The 16,347-nt window shown below is 41.0% G+C and overlaps 2 protein-coding genes across 2 annotated transcripts in view; one reads left to right on the plus strand and one right to left on the minus strand.

Annotated features, from left to right (window-relative positions):
• Nucleotides 1-16,347, plus strand: part of kif18a (kinesin family member 18A) — a 314,001-nt gene that overhangs the window by 237,219 nt on the left and 60,435 nt on the right. The gene's annotated exons all lie outside the window — the stretch shown is intronic.
• The window catches only part of mettl15 (methyltransferase like 15), a 75,553-nt gene that overhangs the window by 28,805 nt on the left and 30,401 nt on the right, over nucleotides 1-16,347 (minus strand). Inside the window, exon 3 of the mRNA XM_049030267.1 lies at nucleotides 10,931-11,067. Within this exon, the coding sequence (XP_048886224.1) occupies nucleotides 10,931-11,067 (137 nt within the window). The remainder of the gene's footprint in view (nucleotides 1-10,930; nucleotides 11,068-16,347) is intronic.

Consider the following 16,347-nt stretch of genomic DNA (forward strand, 5'->3'; position numbering starts at 1 on the left):
ACGTCAGGCCTACAGTCAGTACATGCATAAGAGAACAAATCGTGAGCAGGACTCCTGTGTGGGAAAATGGCACAGCTCACCCAGCACAGATTCTAGAAGTTTAGAAATGACCGAAGTGAGAGTGGTGCTGGACTCAGAATCACACGTGTATATTCTAACCACGGGTGGCAATCGTCAATGTTCGAGTAGCACTTTTTATTGTGCGGGTGGAGAATGCATTAGGCAGTCTGCAGTTTTCTTGCCATACCCCGCAATCTCCTCTGATTAGAGCCTCACTGCTCTCCCTGAGCTTGGGGGAAGCCGTATCTCCACCCTCCCACGCACAGCTCCCAGACCGCAGCACACAGGCAATAAGGCAGGCTGTCACTGACGGTCATGCATTTCCACGTGACCTTTGCGGGCTCCGAGCCCGGAGATATCGGCGAGGCAAATCGAAGCCATTGAAGAGACACCCGGAGGATTCATTTCTAGGCTACTAGACAGAACGAAATTGCTTGAGTAATAACTATTTGTGACAGTCAGCTAGATGCCTTCATTGGTGCCGGAATGTGTCGTTATTAAAAAAAAAAAAACATCTGTGTGAGATTTATTATTTTTTTTTTAAAAGGCTGAAGATAACCCGAGTAAGACTGGAGTAGCTATGTGGAGATTTGCCTGTAGAGCCAGGATCCTCCGGTTGCCCACCCACTGACACTCCAACGCCCAGGGCAAAAGAACACCGCTCTCGCACTGTCAGGCTTCCCCACCACGCTCCGCGACTCTCCACATCTCCGATAATTTGTGGAAAATCTATAGCAAGGCATTTTCCTCACCCACACGCCGGTCCACCATCCACACATCAGCCCTGCAAACCGAGAACCTCTGCGTTCTTCTGCGCTTTCACAGAGGACGCTGCATATATTAAACCCAAATCAATAAGGAATATATCTAAGGCTGTGGCCGGCTTTGACCTTTCACAGTCCAGACCTTGTGTTTCTTCAGAAACGGCAAGCCCAAAAAGTCCATCATAGAGGGTGGACACAATAATAGTGCACATATGTATAAATTACAGTACCTAGTTTCTAATTTATTTTTTTTCCTCATTTAAATTTGCTGTAAGCTGCGTTACGTCACGGGTGATAGTTGGCAACAGATTTAAAGCACTGTTGCTATAAACATTAATTTTTATACGTATACTGCAGGTCTCAAAAACTAGGTGAACACAATTAGTTGTATTTAAGGATTACTACTCATAATGCTATTCTGTAAATTTATTATCACAGTAATGTTATCTCAAGAATGTCATTGAGCCGAGCATCAAAAACATTAGGATAATATATAAGGTAGGTAAATTATATTCCTGAGTGTTCATGTGTCACATAATTTTTCCCATAAAATGAAAGCAAAATAGGCACCATTTAAAACACCCAAAGATTTCATCTCCCTACTTCGTTTGACTTTGGACCTCAAACTGTAGGCAACTTTAGTTGTGAGATTTTCTTTTTCACCCTGGTTTTTGGTCATATTACTGTCCAGCCAGGTACAATTACCGATCAGCCATCAGTACCACCCAGGACAGGATGCCGGTCCTTCACAGAACACACAGACACATATTCTCTGTACTATGGGCAATGTAGAGGTGAGGCCTAATAGTTCAACTGCATGTGTTTGGGCTGTGGGAAGAAACTGCGGTAGCCGGGGGAAACCCCGCTTGGAGGAAACATGGAAATTCTACACACATACTGAGAGCCCAGCCTTGGCAGAACAGTCACGGGTCCACTGGCCCTTCAGCAAGGCCCTTAACCGTCAGCTCCACGGGTGCTGTAGCTGGCTGACCTTTCGCTGTCACCCCGAAGCCTGTCTATGTGTGTCTCCAGGAGAGCAGGACGGAGTAGGTGAAGAGAGATTTTCCCCACAGGGATCAATAAATTATCATGATTATCATCATCATCAGCGGCACAGGTAGGATTCAAACCTTCGACTCTGCCGGTGTTATGCAACAATGCTACCCAAAGAGCCACAATGCTGTCTGGCTCTTAATTTAATATGAAGTAATAATGTACAGTCATGTTGAATGACCAGCGCATTCTGCACCAACCTTCCCGTGGCCCAGCGCCACCGTTTCACAAAATATTTAGGTTATAAGTAACAGTTCAAATATAAGTATTGTAAACCCACAACCAAGTCAAATTCTTCCAGCAATTCTAGTTAACGAACAAAATCTAAATCAAAATGTACTTGTGGTTAATTTATATGCATACAATTGCAAACGGCACGTCACACTTGTGAAACACTGCAAAAAGTTATATCAACAAACCTCTTATGACAGACGCGTTTGTTTAATCCATATTGTTTACACTTGCTACGTTGCTTGATTGAGGTTTCATGCGTGTCACCTTTAGCCTTCTCCATTTAACAAGTGATATCCCGTCTATGCTTAAGGTATTTTTTTATGTGATGTACAGGCCTCACGCGGTCCCATTTTAAAGAAGCCGGGATTCGGATGGTGTGGATGCTGCTTATACGGCTCTCTGCTTTTCTTAGACCGTGTCACTGTGACACGACAAATCTGTTCGATGTGCTCTCCATGGGAGGAAGGCGTCCTTATAGAATTGAGGCGACCTCAGTGATTGTTGGCCTGAAATACTCTATGCTGTTTCACCATCTTTTCTAAGTAACTCGCATTATTTTCCATCAGTTGCCACCAGAAAAACCAACACTGCATGTATGAGAATTTAAGACCTCTAATCCATGAGTGAACTTGAAGATGCCTGTTATATCCTAAGCACCACGACTTGCTCAGATTACGGGGCACTTACTACCTGGAACCACAAAGGCCACATATAACAAATATGAGGATACTGTAAAAATTTTGAGCACTACTGTATCGATCCCTTGGGACAATACGCCGTATTTTAGCTTCATATTTTCTACATTAATGCTATTTTAGTTGGTAGAAATTTATCTTCTGATAAATTAAAAAATCAATAACAAAATACACAATAAAATAAAAGATGTTATTGAAAATTGACTGAAGTATTTAAAATTGAGTAATTTCTACATATCTGTAAAATAAATTTTAAAAAAATAATAAAATCATCACCAAGATGTTAGCAGTTGACTACACATGATCTCTGTCATGTGCAGATATCAAATAGTGTTGTTATTCTTTGACATATATTTCATTTTAATATATTAGTCATAACCAAAAAAAACCTCTAAAATACAGCGCTCACAGAAATTCTTGGGATGCTTCATTAAATCAGTAAAAATATTGAAAATTTATTGGTTTTCTAACAAAAATCATTACTTTATTCATTTGTTTACAAAATTATATATATAATATGTCACATTATATATATTGTATATGTAATATGTGACATTAGAAACAAGTAATTATAGGTAAAACATTCAAGTAGTGATAAACTTAATCCCAAATTATAGTTTTAAAACAGGTTTTCTGAGTTAAAAAGTGCATTGACAAGCAGTCTGATTGCATGCTTTTTGATTAGTGACACCTTTGCAATAACATAAAACACCAAAGATTTGTGTTTAGTACCCCTTTGGGAGCCAGTGACTACAACTGCAATTAACAACAAGAAGGCAAAAACAGAAAAGAAAATGTCTGTGTGGAAGATAAGTGTATATGAGAAACACTGCTTATAAAACCAATAAATCAGCATTTTTTTAAAGAACTTTTTACAGTGTTTCAAGACTTCCTGTGAAGACTGTATGATTAACGGATGAAGCTAAATTACACCCATCCATTTATCCTGAGTTGGGTCATCTCCTGCCTATCACAGGACACAAGCCAGGTATACACCCAGGATACCAGTCCGTCACAGAGCACCCAGACACTCAAACACACACGCACACATGCACTAAAGCTATTCAAAGAGGCCCCTTAACTATCTGAATGCCAGTTTAACTGCTAAACCCTGAACACTGATGCCCAATGTGCCACCTTGCCGCCCGGTCTAAACTCCCTTTAATAATAGTGACACATTTCGGCATCATAATCTATCTGTTTATATCCAGCTAAATTCTACGAAATAATAAAAATAAAAAAAAGCAATATTTGTCTGTCAAGAATGTCTTTAGAAAAGTATTCACTGCACACACAAACTTCAGAATGAGGACTTCACTGTATCAATTCAGAGAAATAGACAACATTTCCCTCTCACTTTTAGTAAAAGGGTCAAATCATTTAGATTTAGTAAAAGGTCAAAACATTTATGTTCATACTAACTTTGTTCCTTCTTGTCCCAACTTTGTTCCCCTATATGATGATGCTTTTTCCAGTCTGGTTGCCCTTCTGCCTACAGCCCATGGGGTAAGAATATATGCCAATATATCAACAAATGAATGCAGAAAATGCCAGCAAGCGCTCAGCATGTGGCATGCAAGAAAATAAATATAAAATGCTCAGTAGTTGAGTCTTTTCTCAAATGTATATAGTGTTGATTTGTAAGATGTTCAAACTGGATGAAGATGATCATGTCTTGGCATCGACATTAGAGTCGCAACAAGAGAGATGAATTCCAAGAAAACAAAAATTTCTAGAATGTTAAAACAAAGAAGAAAGAAATCCTTCAGTTCTGCACTGTAGCATCTGTCTCTTGGTTTGCTACACCAGTTCCTCCACCACATTTGGAAAAGCACAGAATGAAGGCGCATGGCCTGGTGGTGGTGACCTGACTTAGACGTAGCCTTCTGCTTCCCATTGTCATTGTTAGCCACATATTTGCCGGGGAATTTGTAAACCTGTTAAATAAAGCTTTAAATTATTCACTGCTTAAAGAAAAGTTTGACACAAATGTATTATGTAAGCTGTATATTATTAAGGGGAAAAAAAAAACTCATTTGCGTGTATGCGTGTAGGCTTATAATTACTCAAAGCCTATTTATAGTTGCACATCCCACCACATTTACATCATGCTGCACAAAGAAAAACATTTTTTTGATTGTCCTTCCTTCATTGCCTCAAATAGCTTGATGCCCAGGGCACAGGCAACTCTGAAGTTAAACATTATTAATTAAGATTACATCACGCGTTTACATCACACATGTTGCTAGCTATTTAAGGAAATTTCAGAAACAAGTCCAAGCTTAGGGAACGCCTAGTGACAGGGGCGAACTAACCTCTCTGAGGGGCCTGAGGCTGATATGGGTAGGGGGGCGTCCCTTAGTGGGCCATCTGAAAAATTTTTTGGAGTTGAATGAAATGAAAAGGGATAAAAAAAACAATGGAATATCTGTGTTGGCAGATTGATCAGCCAAAATTAAGACATATTATATTATTATACAATATAATATTTGAACCGCAATTGTTATATAATTGCCATCAGACAGGCAAGCCCAGAACCAGGGCATTTATGTCCTGCTGAAGTCCATAGAAAGAAAAGCAGAGGTCAATAAGCATCTGCACGTTTAATATCTTCAAGCATTACAAGGTACTGGAAATGCATAATTACATGAAACTGAAATGGTGTTAAGTAAATAACTAGAAAAAAGTTGCTAATTACTTAATAGTAAGAATCATCTACCAAGTTTACTGCTTCACCTTCCTACTGTTTCTTCCAGAAGAGCAGAATTATGGGTATAAAACACGAACCATAAAACATGAACCATAAGACGTGTTGTTTGCTGAGGAAAATTCATGCTAGGAAACACAACAAAAATGGCATCTTCTAAATAATTCCACATCCTCTATTTATTGTGAAACTCCACTAAAGAATTACAAAAATGTATTGTCCCCGGTCAAAGATAAACAAATAACAGACAAATAACAGTCAAATGTATCTCGATCTTGGGATCTCTAGGTAAGACACATCGTACCTAAACCGACATAAATGGTACATCACTCAGGCCGCGGCCAGAAGACGTAAGCAGTGCAAAAACTCATCTTGGGGAGGTCCATCAAACAGCCACAAGCTCCTTCGTGGCCTCTCTGCTAAACTCTCTACTGCAAAATGATTCTTCTTCCTGTCATAATTAGCTTTTAAAAATAATAAGCTTAAGCACAAAAAAGTTATTTTTGGTTCGAACCCTGGGGCAAGGTGGCTCACTGGATAGCACTGGTGTCTTACACCTCCGGGGTTGAAGGTTTGAATTTTGCCTCTGCTTTGTGTGTGTGGAGCTTGCCTGTTCTCCTACGGCCCAAAGACACGCAGGTAGGTTAAATGGTGTCTCTAAATGGTATGTGATGAAAGCCTTGTAATGAACTGGCACCTCATCTAGGACGCACCCCGGCCTTTTGCCCTATGCTGTCTGGGAAATGCTTCAAGTCCTCTCTGTAACCCTACTCAGATACCTCATAAGCAGTGAGAAGATCACTTTCAAACATTACATTAAAAATGAAAACGTATCATCTCTGTATCAACAGCAGAACCCCCATTTGCAACATTCTGTGCTACAAAAATACACCACAGCTGTGTTTATATCTGACTTTATAACATTTTTACTGATCTTACCTTCTTGATCTCATAGGCTGTAGAAGGAGGAAAAAAAACAAGCAAAGAGAAACATTCTGGGCTAAACGCAATGAAGAGAAATTAGCTAAACCTACAGTACGCAAAAAAAATCACAAAAACAAACCAGAAATAAAACACGCATGAGATCCTCACATTACCATCTGCATGGTTCATGTTGGCTTTATAATGGTGTGAGAAAGAAATTAAACTAAATTCTAAGCATGATCAGTGAATCAGTGATCAGTGAATCAGTGACAAACGCGAGCTTTCAATTTTAATTGGCTCATGTCATGTCTCATGTTCTCGTATTACCTCCATCTGATGAGATCTGTTATAACGTTAGTCTTAGAAGAAGCACGCCATTCTACATTCCAATCTGGGCCTTGCTGGGCTGTGCATGGACAGGAAGACACGGCTTGTTTCGCTATATCATATGTACTGATTTACACATTAAAAGGACAAAACTATACATTGTAAGGCCTCAGGCTTCTCACAAATGATAAACCACTGAACAGGGGTACTTTGCTGCAGAACAGCACATGGCATAATATAAATAAAGCTAAAATGACCTTCACAGCAGGTTCCAATTTTAAACAAAATTGTATTTCCCTTCAAAATACACACAGTCTCATTGGTGAGAAGGCAGCTTATTAGTTCCGCATCAACACTACAATTCAGTCTGCTTTCTTGCCGCTGGATGGGCTACTCCAAAAGCAATCAAGCAGAGAGCGAAGCACAGATTGCGGCCGCAGCAATCTTCTCCTGAATGGACAGGATACGTAAAGATACACTCCATAAACAGCAAAGACCGGTGGGCTATTTCCATTTCTTGACGTAGAGGGTCAAAATTCAGTTCTACCTATGTTGCCGTTTGCTCCTTTGACTGTTCTGTCCTCTTTGAGTTTTTAGTGCTGCAGTCGATTTAGTTTGTGAAGGAAGGAAACAGAGAAACACGCATTCCCTACTAAATAGAAAAATTCTCTGTTGACTAGCGAATGCTTACATGACTTAGCTGAAATATCTGAAGTGACTGCTTTGCTACAGTTTAGTGCTGTTAAACAGACGGACAAGAGAAACAGTAGTTCTGAATCCTGCAAAAAGCACATCTAAGTGTGATATTTAATGTTAACTGCTTCAGTACCGGACCACACAGGAAATGTTATTCTAGTAGGGGCAAGGATGATTGGTGGGTAAGCATGGAAACACTGGGGACAATGGAGAACTGGGAATAAAAAGGTTATGAAGTCAAATGAGGCACAAATGAGGCACAGCTAACACCGAGGAAACTGGGAAACATATAAAACTTTAAAAGATTTAAAAAAAACAACTTCCAGAGAGAAACACCAAACATGTCAACTTCAAAACTAAAAATTAAGGATGGGCCGATCCACAGTTCCAATCCAATTCCGATACACAACTGCCGAAACCGATACAGATTCCGATACATGACCTCTTCTTACTTTAATATACTAAATATATTTATACTGTATATATAGTTCATATTTTTTAACTACTAAATACAGATTAAATGTATGCCAAAAAATCTTTAATTAGGTTACCAGAAACGTAGCACACTGTTCCATCTCATTTGTTCATCTTGCTTTAAGCATTTTTAAGACATTTGCAGTTCAGTTTGAATATCTTCCAAGTAAGAATAGGCCAGTGGCGAATGCATAAAATGCCCCACAATTTTTCTCCGACCTGGCAACAGCTTCATTACACTTCGTTGCGATAGCAGCCCCTCGTGTATCACAAGATATAGCGAGTGTGCAAAATAGCCCAAGCTAGTGACTCCCAAACCATCCTTTACTTATTCATATTAGTCACGCTGGCTCGCACAATTGCGTGCACTTTGTTTAGTGGGATTTTCCACTAAACACTACTGCCACCCCTCAAATCTTTGTTTTTACAAGGTTTGAACAAATTTGCCAATTGCTAATTGTTTTGCAAATCGCCGTGCTACTAATGGTTGTTAAAATCGAAAAATACTTCCTGATCGCCTCTCTTATCTGATGTTTTTAGGCTCCTGCAGCAAAGGGTATGCGCATGATGTCACAACAGGCGCAAGTCATTGTGCTCACACCCACTGAGTGGCAAAAAGACAGGCAATCTTAGCGTTTAGAATGAATGCCACAAAAAAAAAAAAAACATCTAAAATGGGGTAGGGATGTTGTGCAATTGCTTGTTCAAATAGATCTAACATGAAACAAGAGCTATCTTTTTAGAGACTGCCAAAAACTTAAGTGAGTATCAGACGTGGGTTGGTCACGAATGGCCGATATCAATCAGAATATCGGATAGGTGCACCTCAGCTAAAAATCTAAATGGAAGTGACATTTGCGTCATCATCATAAGTTCTGCAGTTTGTTCTTAGATGATCAAAGATAAGTATTAATTAAAAATTACTATTTATTTTATTATTGAGACGAATAATGATTTACATGTTGCATAAGTTTTTATAAGTTTAAATACCATCATACCAGAAAAACATGGGTTTTACAAAAAAAAAAAACAACTGACTTTCATTATTTGTTAACAATCTCCAAAACTGGTCTTTTTCTAGAGCTGCCCAGGTATGCAAAGACAAACGCCTAGCATCCTTGGTGAGACTTGACCAGCTTGTAAAGACTATATTTGGCACCCCCCCCCCCATACCGAGAGCTACGTCAATAATGATATCAGTACCTTCTGCTGAATGACATTTGACCAGTTGGATAGAAAACAGATAGCAAGGATGACTGGTGGAATGCTGGAAAAAAGGCTTTATTTTCCATTCATTGCCAAACATCTTATCAGATTTGATGTAGCTAAAATGCACTGAAACAAGCACAGTGAAGAGCTAACTTTACACAGTAATGGATCACAATGCAATGGGATTAACAGCGCCTTCCAGGAATACTCAAAACTGTAAGGAGACACTGGAGTAATAAGCGATATAACATTAGGATTTAGAGGTATGTTGAGTTCTACAGTTTTGGTACTGCAGAAAAATCGACTCCCCTGTAATAATAAGAAATATATAAATCTTTCGTATATGTGCCTGGCAAATTTCCATAAATGTTACAAAATTCAGCAGCACAGTGTAAGTGATACTTAGAAATAAGAACACCAAGAGGTATACAAGGTATAGTAACTAGCAGTACATGCTGGGGTTTATGACTACTGCTGGTGACATTGCTACTTTCAGTGAGGACCAATGCACTGCCTCCAGCTTCCAGTGATGTTTCAGATCCATTTACAGCTACGGGCTGAAAAATCTAAACCCCCAAAGGCCATTCGGCTCAGAACATCCCTCCCCAATTCACCCACAGAGCTGGAGTTTAGCAATTATATAAGAGGACTACATTAACATATTTCTAAATACTTTGTTTCTTGGCCATATTCTTTTCTGAAGGCAGAGAAGCAATAAAAGCGATAAGATGAGAGAAGGAAAAAAAAACCAGGAGACGTACCCAGTTCTTGCGTGTGTAGGCACAGCGTGGGCAGCCCGGCCTATTACACAGACTCCCAGTAATATTGGCTAATTGCTGGATCTCTCCAGCCTCTCTCACGTCTCATCTTGAGTGGGCGTTCGAGGGTTTATTAGCGAGATACATTGCTGCTGACGATATCGTACGGCGTGTCTCTCTCTTTCGCCTGCTCTCCTACGTGCATTTCTGTAACCACCATTCCTGCGAGAGAGGTTTCCCCAGAATCGACGTCAAAGGATTCCTACCCACACTGGCGATTTGGGAGCATCTCAATCTCCGGCGCCCCTTATGCACATTCACTCGCTTACTGAAAGATCTGATCCAGGATGACATCTTTCTTCACTTGAACTATTCAGGGTACTTGTGGCTCTCTGGAATTAAATCAAACATCTGAAGAAGGTTAGAATGGTCATAGCTGGCAGTCCTCTCTCCTGGGAAAGTGATTAAAAAGGAAATCTTTCCTTATAGTAAATTCATTAAACTAAAAACATGTGGGCTTCCCCTTAAGGGTATTAACTGAAAAAGAAGCAGTACTTTTACCAATCGGACTTAAACCAGACAAATTTCCTCCTGGCAAAGCATTTTAAAGTGACTTTAAGAGGAGCTTATGGTCATTGATTGCCTGTAGTGGCCCTGTTACGTGACTTTTGGTAAAAGGGAGTTACAGTCCTACCCTCTAGAAGAAAAACGAAACGACCAGCAGATGCAGTCAACTAGGTATCGTTGGCCGTGGCCATGAATACGTATATATATACGGAACAGATGATAAGGAGCTCTGACAGTCTTGAAAAGGTGAAGACTTCGGGGTACAGTAACAGATGATATGCCACTCAGCTGCTGATTAAGGAAAAAAACGAGGACAGATCTGTTTTTGCCTTCCAGATGGAATATATGCAAGCATTATATATTTATATAAACGAAAGCGATGAAGTGTGAAGTTATGGTTTTCTTTGAGGTTGGGGATCATTTTCATGAGTCATGTCATATAAAGCCAAAGGTTACACTTACTGATGTTCTGCTGACAGCCGTCGGGCCATTTCAAAGGCCAGGGGATCGCGATCCAGGGCGTAAACAGTTACATCAGGTACGGCATCCAAAATGGCCTGGGTGTGGCCTCCAGCACCGAACGTCATGTCCAGAAAGACCTTAAAAAGGGTCAAAGAGAAGAGGTGTGTGTTGAAGGACTCTATGGGTAAATTATAAAGTTGGCATAGTGTGCGACCAGTCTTTCTTCAGGTGGCCTCATGGTCTCTGCTTCCTGAACTGCGATAGAAACGCTAAAGGCGCCGGCGTTCTTCGCTAAACACAGTTTGCTCCTGACTCGTTGCCAGTAGCAGGAAACATTCAGTCATAAAAAGTGAAAATGAGGGGCACAGCAGTACTAAAAACAGTGTGTTCTCACAATCAGACCTTATAACCCGCTGGGTCTGACAGGGTCCGCTGCTACTGGATATCACATGCAATCTATGGGAGCGTCGATGTGTCGGGTCCGAAGGCACCTAAGGTTGTTAGGCGACAAGATTCTCAACTTGAACACGGCAAGTTCAAGGATCTACCCTTAAATCCTCATAACAGAAACCTGAATATGTACTTATGAGTCAAATACGCAGTGGTAAGACTGTAAGAAATGCAAGATGTTTTCGTTAAACACATAAGCTACACAATCCACAGTATAAATATATAAAGCAAATTAGAACAAACCAGTTCCAGACAGTTACTGCGATAGAGTGCCCGTAGACAGTACTTTTGGGTAGAGAGTAAGAACCCAGACATGCTATGTACAAAAAGTCACATTTTGACTTTGAGATACACCAAGTCCAAGAAATCACTTGATTGCTCGGTTATCCTGACTCTTCAAACAACGGTTACACTGAAAGCAGAATGCTGCCTCTCGTCTAAAGACGCCACTACAATGAACAAGTGAAATGTCATCAAGTACACTGTTAGTGTTCAGGTTCAGAGGTGTATGTCCTGACACAATAAAAACATGTGATTAAAATTCCTTTTGCCGAGATCTCTGGTGACCTGTAGTCGGACTGATGTGTCTTAGGCCCAATGGTCCATCTTAAGAACAGCTGTTAGCAGTCAGTGAATCACACTCATGCAGAAAAGTCCAGATCAATTTCTAGAAGACGCAGTGTTTATTGAAATTGAGACACACACTGAGTGCCTAAAATACATGCATTCTTACTGAACTGAGACAGCTGGTAACAGAAATGAACAAATTAAAATAAACATGCAGACCACGCATAATATGATCTATTTATTTGTTTTGGCAGAAAGATAACCATATACTTACTCGTTTGCCCATTTTGCCTTGCATTCTGCTAACAGAAGTATCCGTATGGTCTTCACCCAAAGCAACAGAAACTACGCTGACAGTCGCATATTAAAAGACTGGGAGTCAGAGGCCCCGGCTTTGCATTGCATTCTTCATCTGCTAATCTCACACGTGGAGTACAGATGATTGCTCCCCGTATAACTTACAAACCGACAGGTTCCCCTTCAAATGATGATAAAAGTCAACCCCCCCCCACCCCCCCAGAACACATTGCTGAGACTGTCCTCTGTTCTCACCTAAAAGTCAATGCGTGAGTCATCGATGCTCCCCTTCAAAAATCTCTACTCATTTCCACAACCTGTGGTCTGAGTTACACCCCGGTGTCAATTCCCTTGCCGCCATACTCCCACACACGACACCCTGCATGTACCAAGAAATAAATACCACAGATCAGGAAAGTGTGATTCCAAAACACTATACAAACACTCACAACTTGTTGCAATTATTTTGACAGAGAGGGAAGCGATTGTATTTCCAGGTGCTGATGACAGTAAGTAGCTGGATTTTTGACTGCATCTGTAGGTAGAAATTTAGAAAAAGATACTAAACTGATACACGGCCAAAAGAAAGAAAAATAATTAATAATTGAAAAATGTACATTGTATAACATTTTTCAAGCAAATTCATTAAGATGTTTTGACAATCTAGCCATGAAACACTCTTAAGGTCAATATTCCCCAAGAATGGCAAGACCATATGACAAAAATTAGGGTAATTAATGTATTTTCCCTAATATGCCATTCTTGTTATTTTTTGGAGTCATGACAACAAGGGGAGAAAATTGCCATGACATCCTGCTTTAATTTGATCCCACATCAGAGCCTGCAAACTTCTATTTCTCTACTCTCACCTCGCGGGAAATGTTCTGAGTGAGTGACTCACTTGCCTTTTTATTTGCGACTGTTAACCAAAAGTTTGTCTTCAACTTTCTCCCCTGACTTTTAAAGCATGGAAAATGTGGAAGTCCCTGTGTAGCTTTACCCAGTCTACTGTCGTTTGCAGGCAGCATACTACTGACGTTGTTATACATACAGACACAAACAGGTTTGCAATTATATCTTTGTGGGGACTCAACATTGGGTTCTATGGAGAAAACTCTAATCCCAACATGATCTTAACTCCTACCCAGCCCTAACCTTAAGTAACTTTTGGCAATTTTAGTTTTTTGATTGCATTCACTATTACTTTGTGGGGACCTGAAAAATGGTCCCCACAACGTTTTTATTATAAAGGTTTTTATTATATTATGGGGGACATTTGGTCCCCACAAAGTAATATAAACCTAATCCACACACACACGCTAACAGACACGTTATACACAACCCTCATAATCACACTCTAGTGTATGCTGTGATGTTCCATAAACCTCCTGCTAAAGCCTAATGCTGCCCAAAAACTAAGGATACCGTTGAGCGGTGAAGAGAACAGCCTGAGGACTCTCAGTCCAGTAAATATGCTCTCTCATATGAAAGCAGCGCTGGTGGATCATGGTTGATCACTGGAGCAGAGGTTGCTATGACAAAGATCCTTGTTATGGCTGCAGGGGAAACTGCATTGTTAAAGGCACTGTATGCAGTCGGGATGATGCGGCTAATGCACTCCTTCAACAGCTTCTGGAAGCATCCAGGATGGCAGACTAGAGGGTGCTGCCCTGCCACTGGATGTTGTTGATCCTTTTGGCCTCATCTGACCAAGACCTTCAGTGTTCGATGTTGAGTGAGTAGCAACAGGTATGAGAATCAGCAGCTCCAAAGCCACGGCCCTCTCTTGGAAAAGATTACTTCCTTTCATGTTCCCAACCTCTTACATAAGAGCGGATGTGGTATGCTTCGTTGCCACAGTTTGGAGCGAGGAGTCTAGAGACTGGAATGGTCCTTGAAACATGACCGCTGATCCTTCACATCGAGTGGAGTTGGCAGGCATCTCATAAGATCACCACCTGGTTGGTTTCAAAGGGAGCTGTTCCAGGCATATCCCACTGAGTAGATTCCCCAAGGGATGCCCAGGACATGCAAACGACATCATATCCCACAGCTGGGAATTCCTGGGGATTCCCTGAGAACTGTAGCGTGTGGGGTCTATATATGCCATATACACACCATCAGCGTTACTCAGCCGTCATGCCGCCCATAGCATATTACATAAGTTATGATTATGTTTAAATGAAGCTAAGTTATTGATAATGGAGTTATATATATATTCACTATATTTACAAAGGACAGTTGTGCAACATCTGCTTTCCACAGAGGTGAAGTGTCTATGGCTTTCTGTTCCTAACTGGTTTGGCAGTTTGATATCTGCACTGCCAACAGTCCACATCTGGGCCAAAGCCTGGTAGAGGCGTTCATAGCTTAAAGATACGAAGGGAGACACAAGACAGAATGTAAACACCTCCCTGCCTCCCACCAGAAAAATACTACCCTTTACATGGACTCACTTGCACTGACAGAACAGAGAGATAGAGCACTTTCAAACAAGCGCTAGCATAAGGCCCTTTAAGAGGCACCTTTGGCGATCACATCGAAAGCAGACAGCCGAGACACATCGCCGTTTACATCTGCGTCTGGCGCGCATCTCCAGCTGACCACTTGTGATCGGAGTTCTTTACTGCCCCGCGCACAGTTATTGTGACATCCTTGTCTGGGATTCATCCAGGATGCATTAGCGTTTACGCTATAAAGGGTACGTGGTCAAATGCATCCCAGACTACCTCACCTAGTGGTTTAAGTGACTGGCTCCAACTGCGTCTTGGCAGTTGTTTACTATTTAGAGCTGTCCGCTTGTGATCCAATCGCCCAAGACACATATTAAAAGCAAGTGTGAACAGGGCCTACGCTTATCTATGTAATGAGTATGGTGCTCAGTGCTGCATGGTGCAAGTCTGTGCGTAAATTAGGATGCCTGCTTATTCTGAAATTAAACAAACACAACATCTTATATCCCAAGTTCAGCATGGTGAAATGGTCAAAGTATAATCCTCTACAGGCCACAAAATTAACATTATTAATGAAATTGCTACTGTATTGTTTATAACAGAGATAATATGAAATACCATTAGTACTAATGCTGGTTTTAATAAACGGGCCAGTGTGCAAAAACAAAGCAATGGGATGTAATTTAAAATATGACAAGATGGCTGCTAGGTAGGGGTGAGGTTCTACAGACTGAGGATGAGTCAGCCTCCTAATGAACTCTCCTGTTGTGTCATTCAGTACAGCACAACTACAGCAGCCCTGTCGGCTGGCATTTCTGCGAAAGGGGTTAGAGCTGCTGTTCGGCCTTCAGTCTGTGGCTGGAGTCACCTCTAACCACCTCTGGTTCAACGGTTTCCTTCTACTTCCAGGCAAATAGGGAGGATTACTTTAGTTTAGTACAGTGTTTCCCAAACTGGTCCTCGGGGACGCACAGACCGTTCACATTTTTGCTTCCTCCCAGCTCCTTAGCAAAAATGTGTACCGTCTTGCGGGGAGTTGGGAGGAAGCAAAAACATGGACTGTCTGTGGGTCCCCACGGACCGGACTGGGCAACACCGGTGTAATATATTTCCTTGGTCCATGCTTGTCCACTGAAAATTCTCAGAGGCCCCTTTTAATACGAAGAATAGTGAACAGACACTATGTCTCACCTACATTCCACCATCTAGTGTTCCTGCGTACGGAGTTTACCGCAACCTCTTAGAACATTCTGGAAGCAGACGGCTTCCCTGTCTGCAGCTACCAGACAGCATCACACAGATACATAGAGTCGTAGGACAGTGTCAGCCGCCTCCATTAGGAGCTCATACACCTTCCAGGTTTTCGGAAAATGGCACTGGGTTGTACCCTGGAATGTTGGTTCCCCTGGTCATGTCACATTCACACTACGGATCTTTTACAACAACCTTTAAAACAATCCTGCGTAATTGCAGTGATAATAATAAAAGTCCTTCAGAATTCTAATTATGTTTAGAGGGTTAATATGAATAATGACCTATATTCTCGAGCAAAGCTGTCAGTTTTCTTTCGCTTTTTGTTTTTTTTTTGATTAGTTGAAAAACTCATGTTTAATCACAAACTCCACATGTGACATGCTAAATCTTGGGGAC

This window comes from Brienomyrus brachyistius, chromosome 11 (genome assembly GCF_023856365.1).
Source record: "Brienomyrus brachyistius isolate T26 chromosome 11, BBRACH_0.4, whole genome shotgun sequence".
Classification (NCBI taxonomy): domain Eukaryota; kingdom Metazoa; phylum Chordata; class Actinopteri; order Osteoglossiformes; family Mormyridae; genus Brienomyrus; species Brienomyrus brachyistius.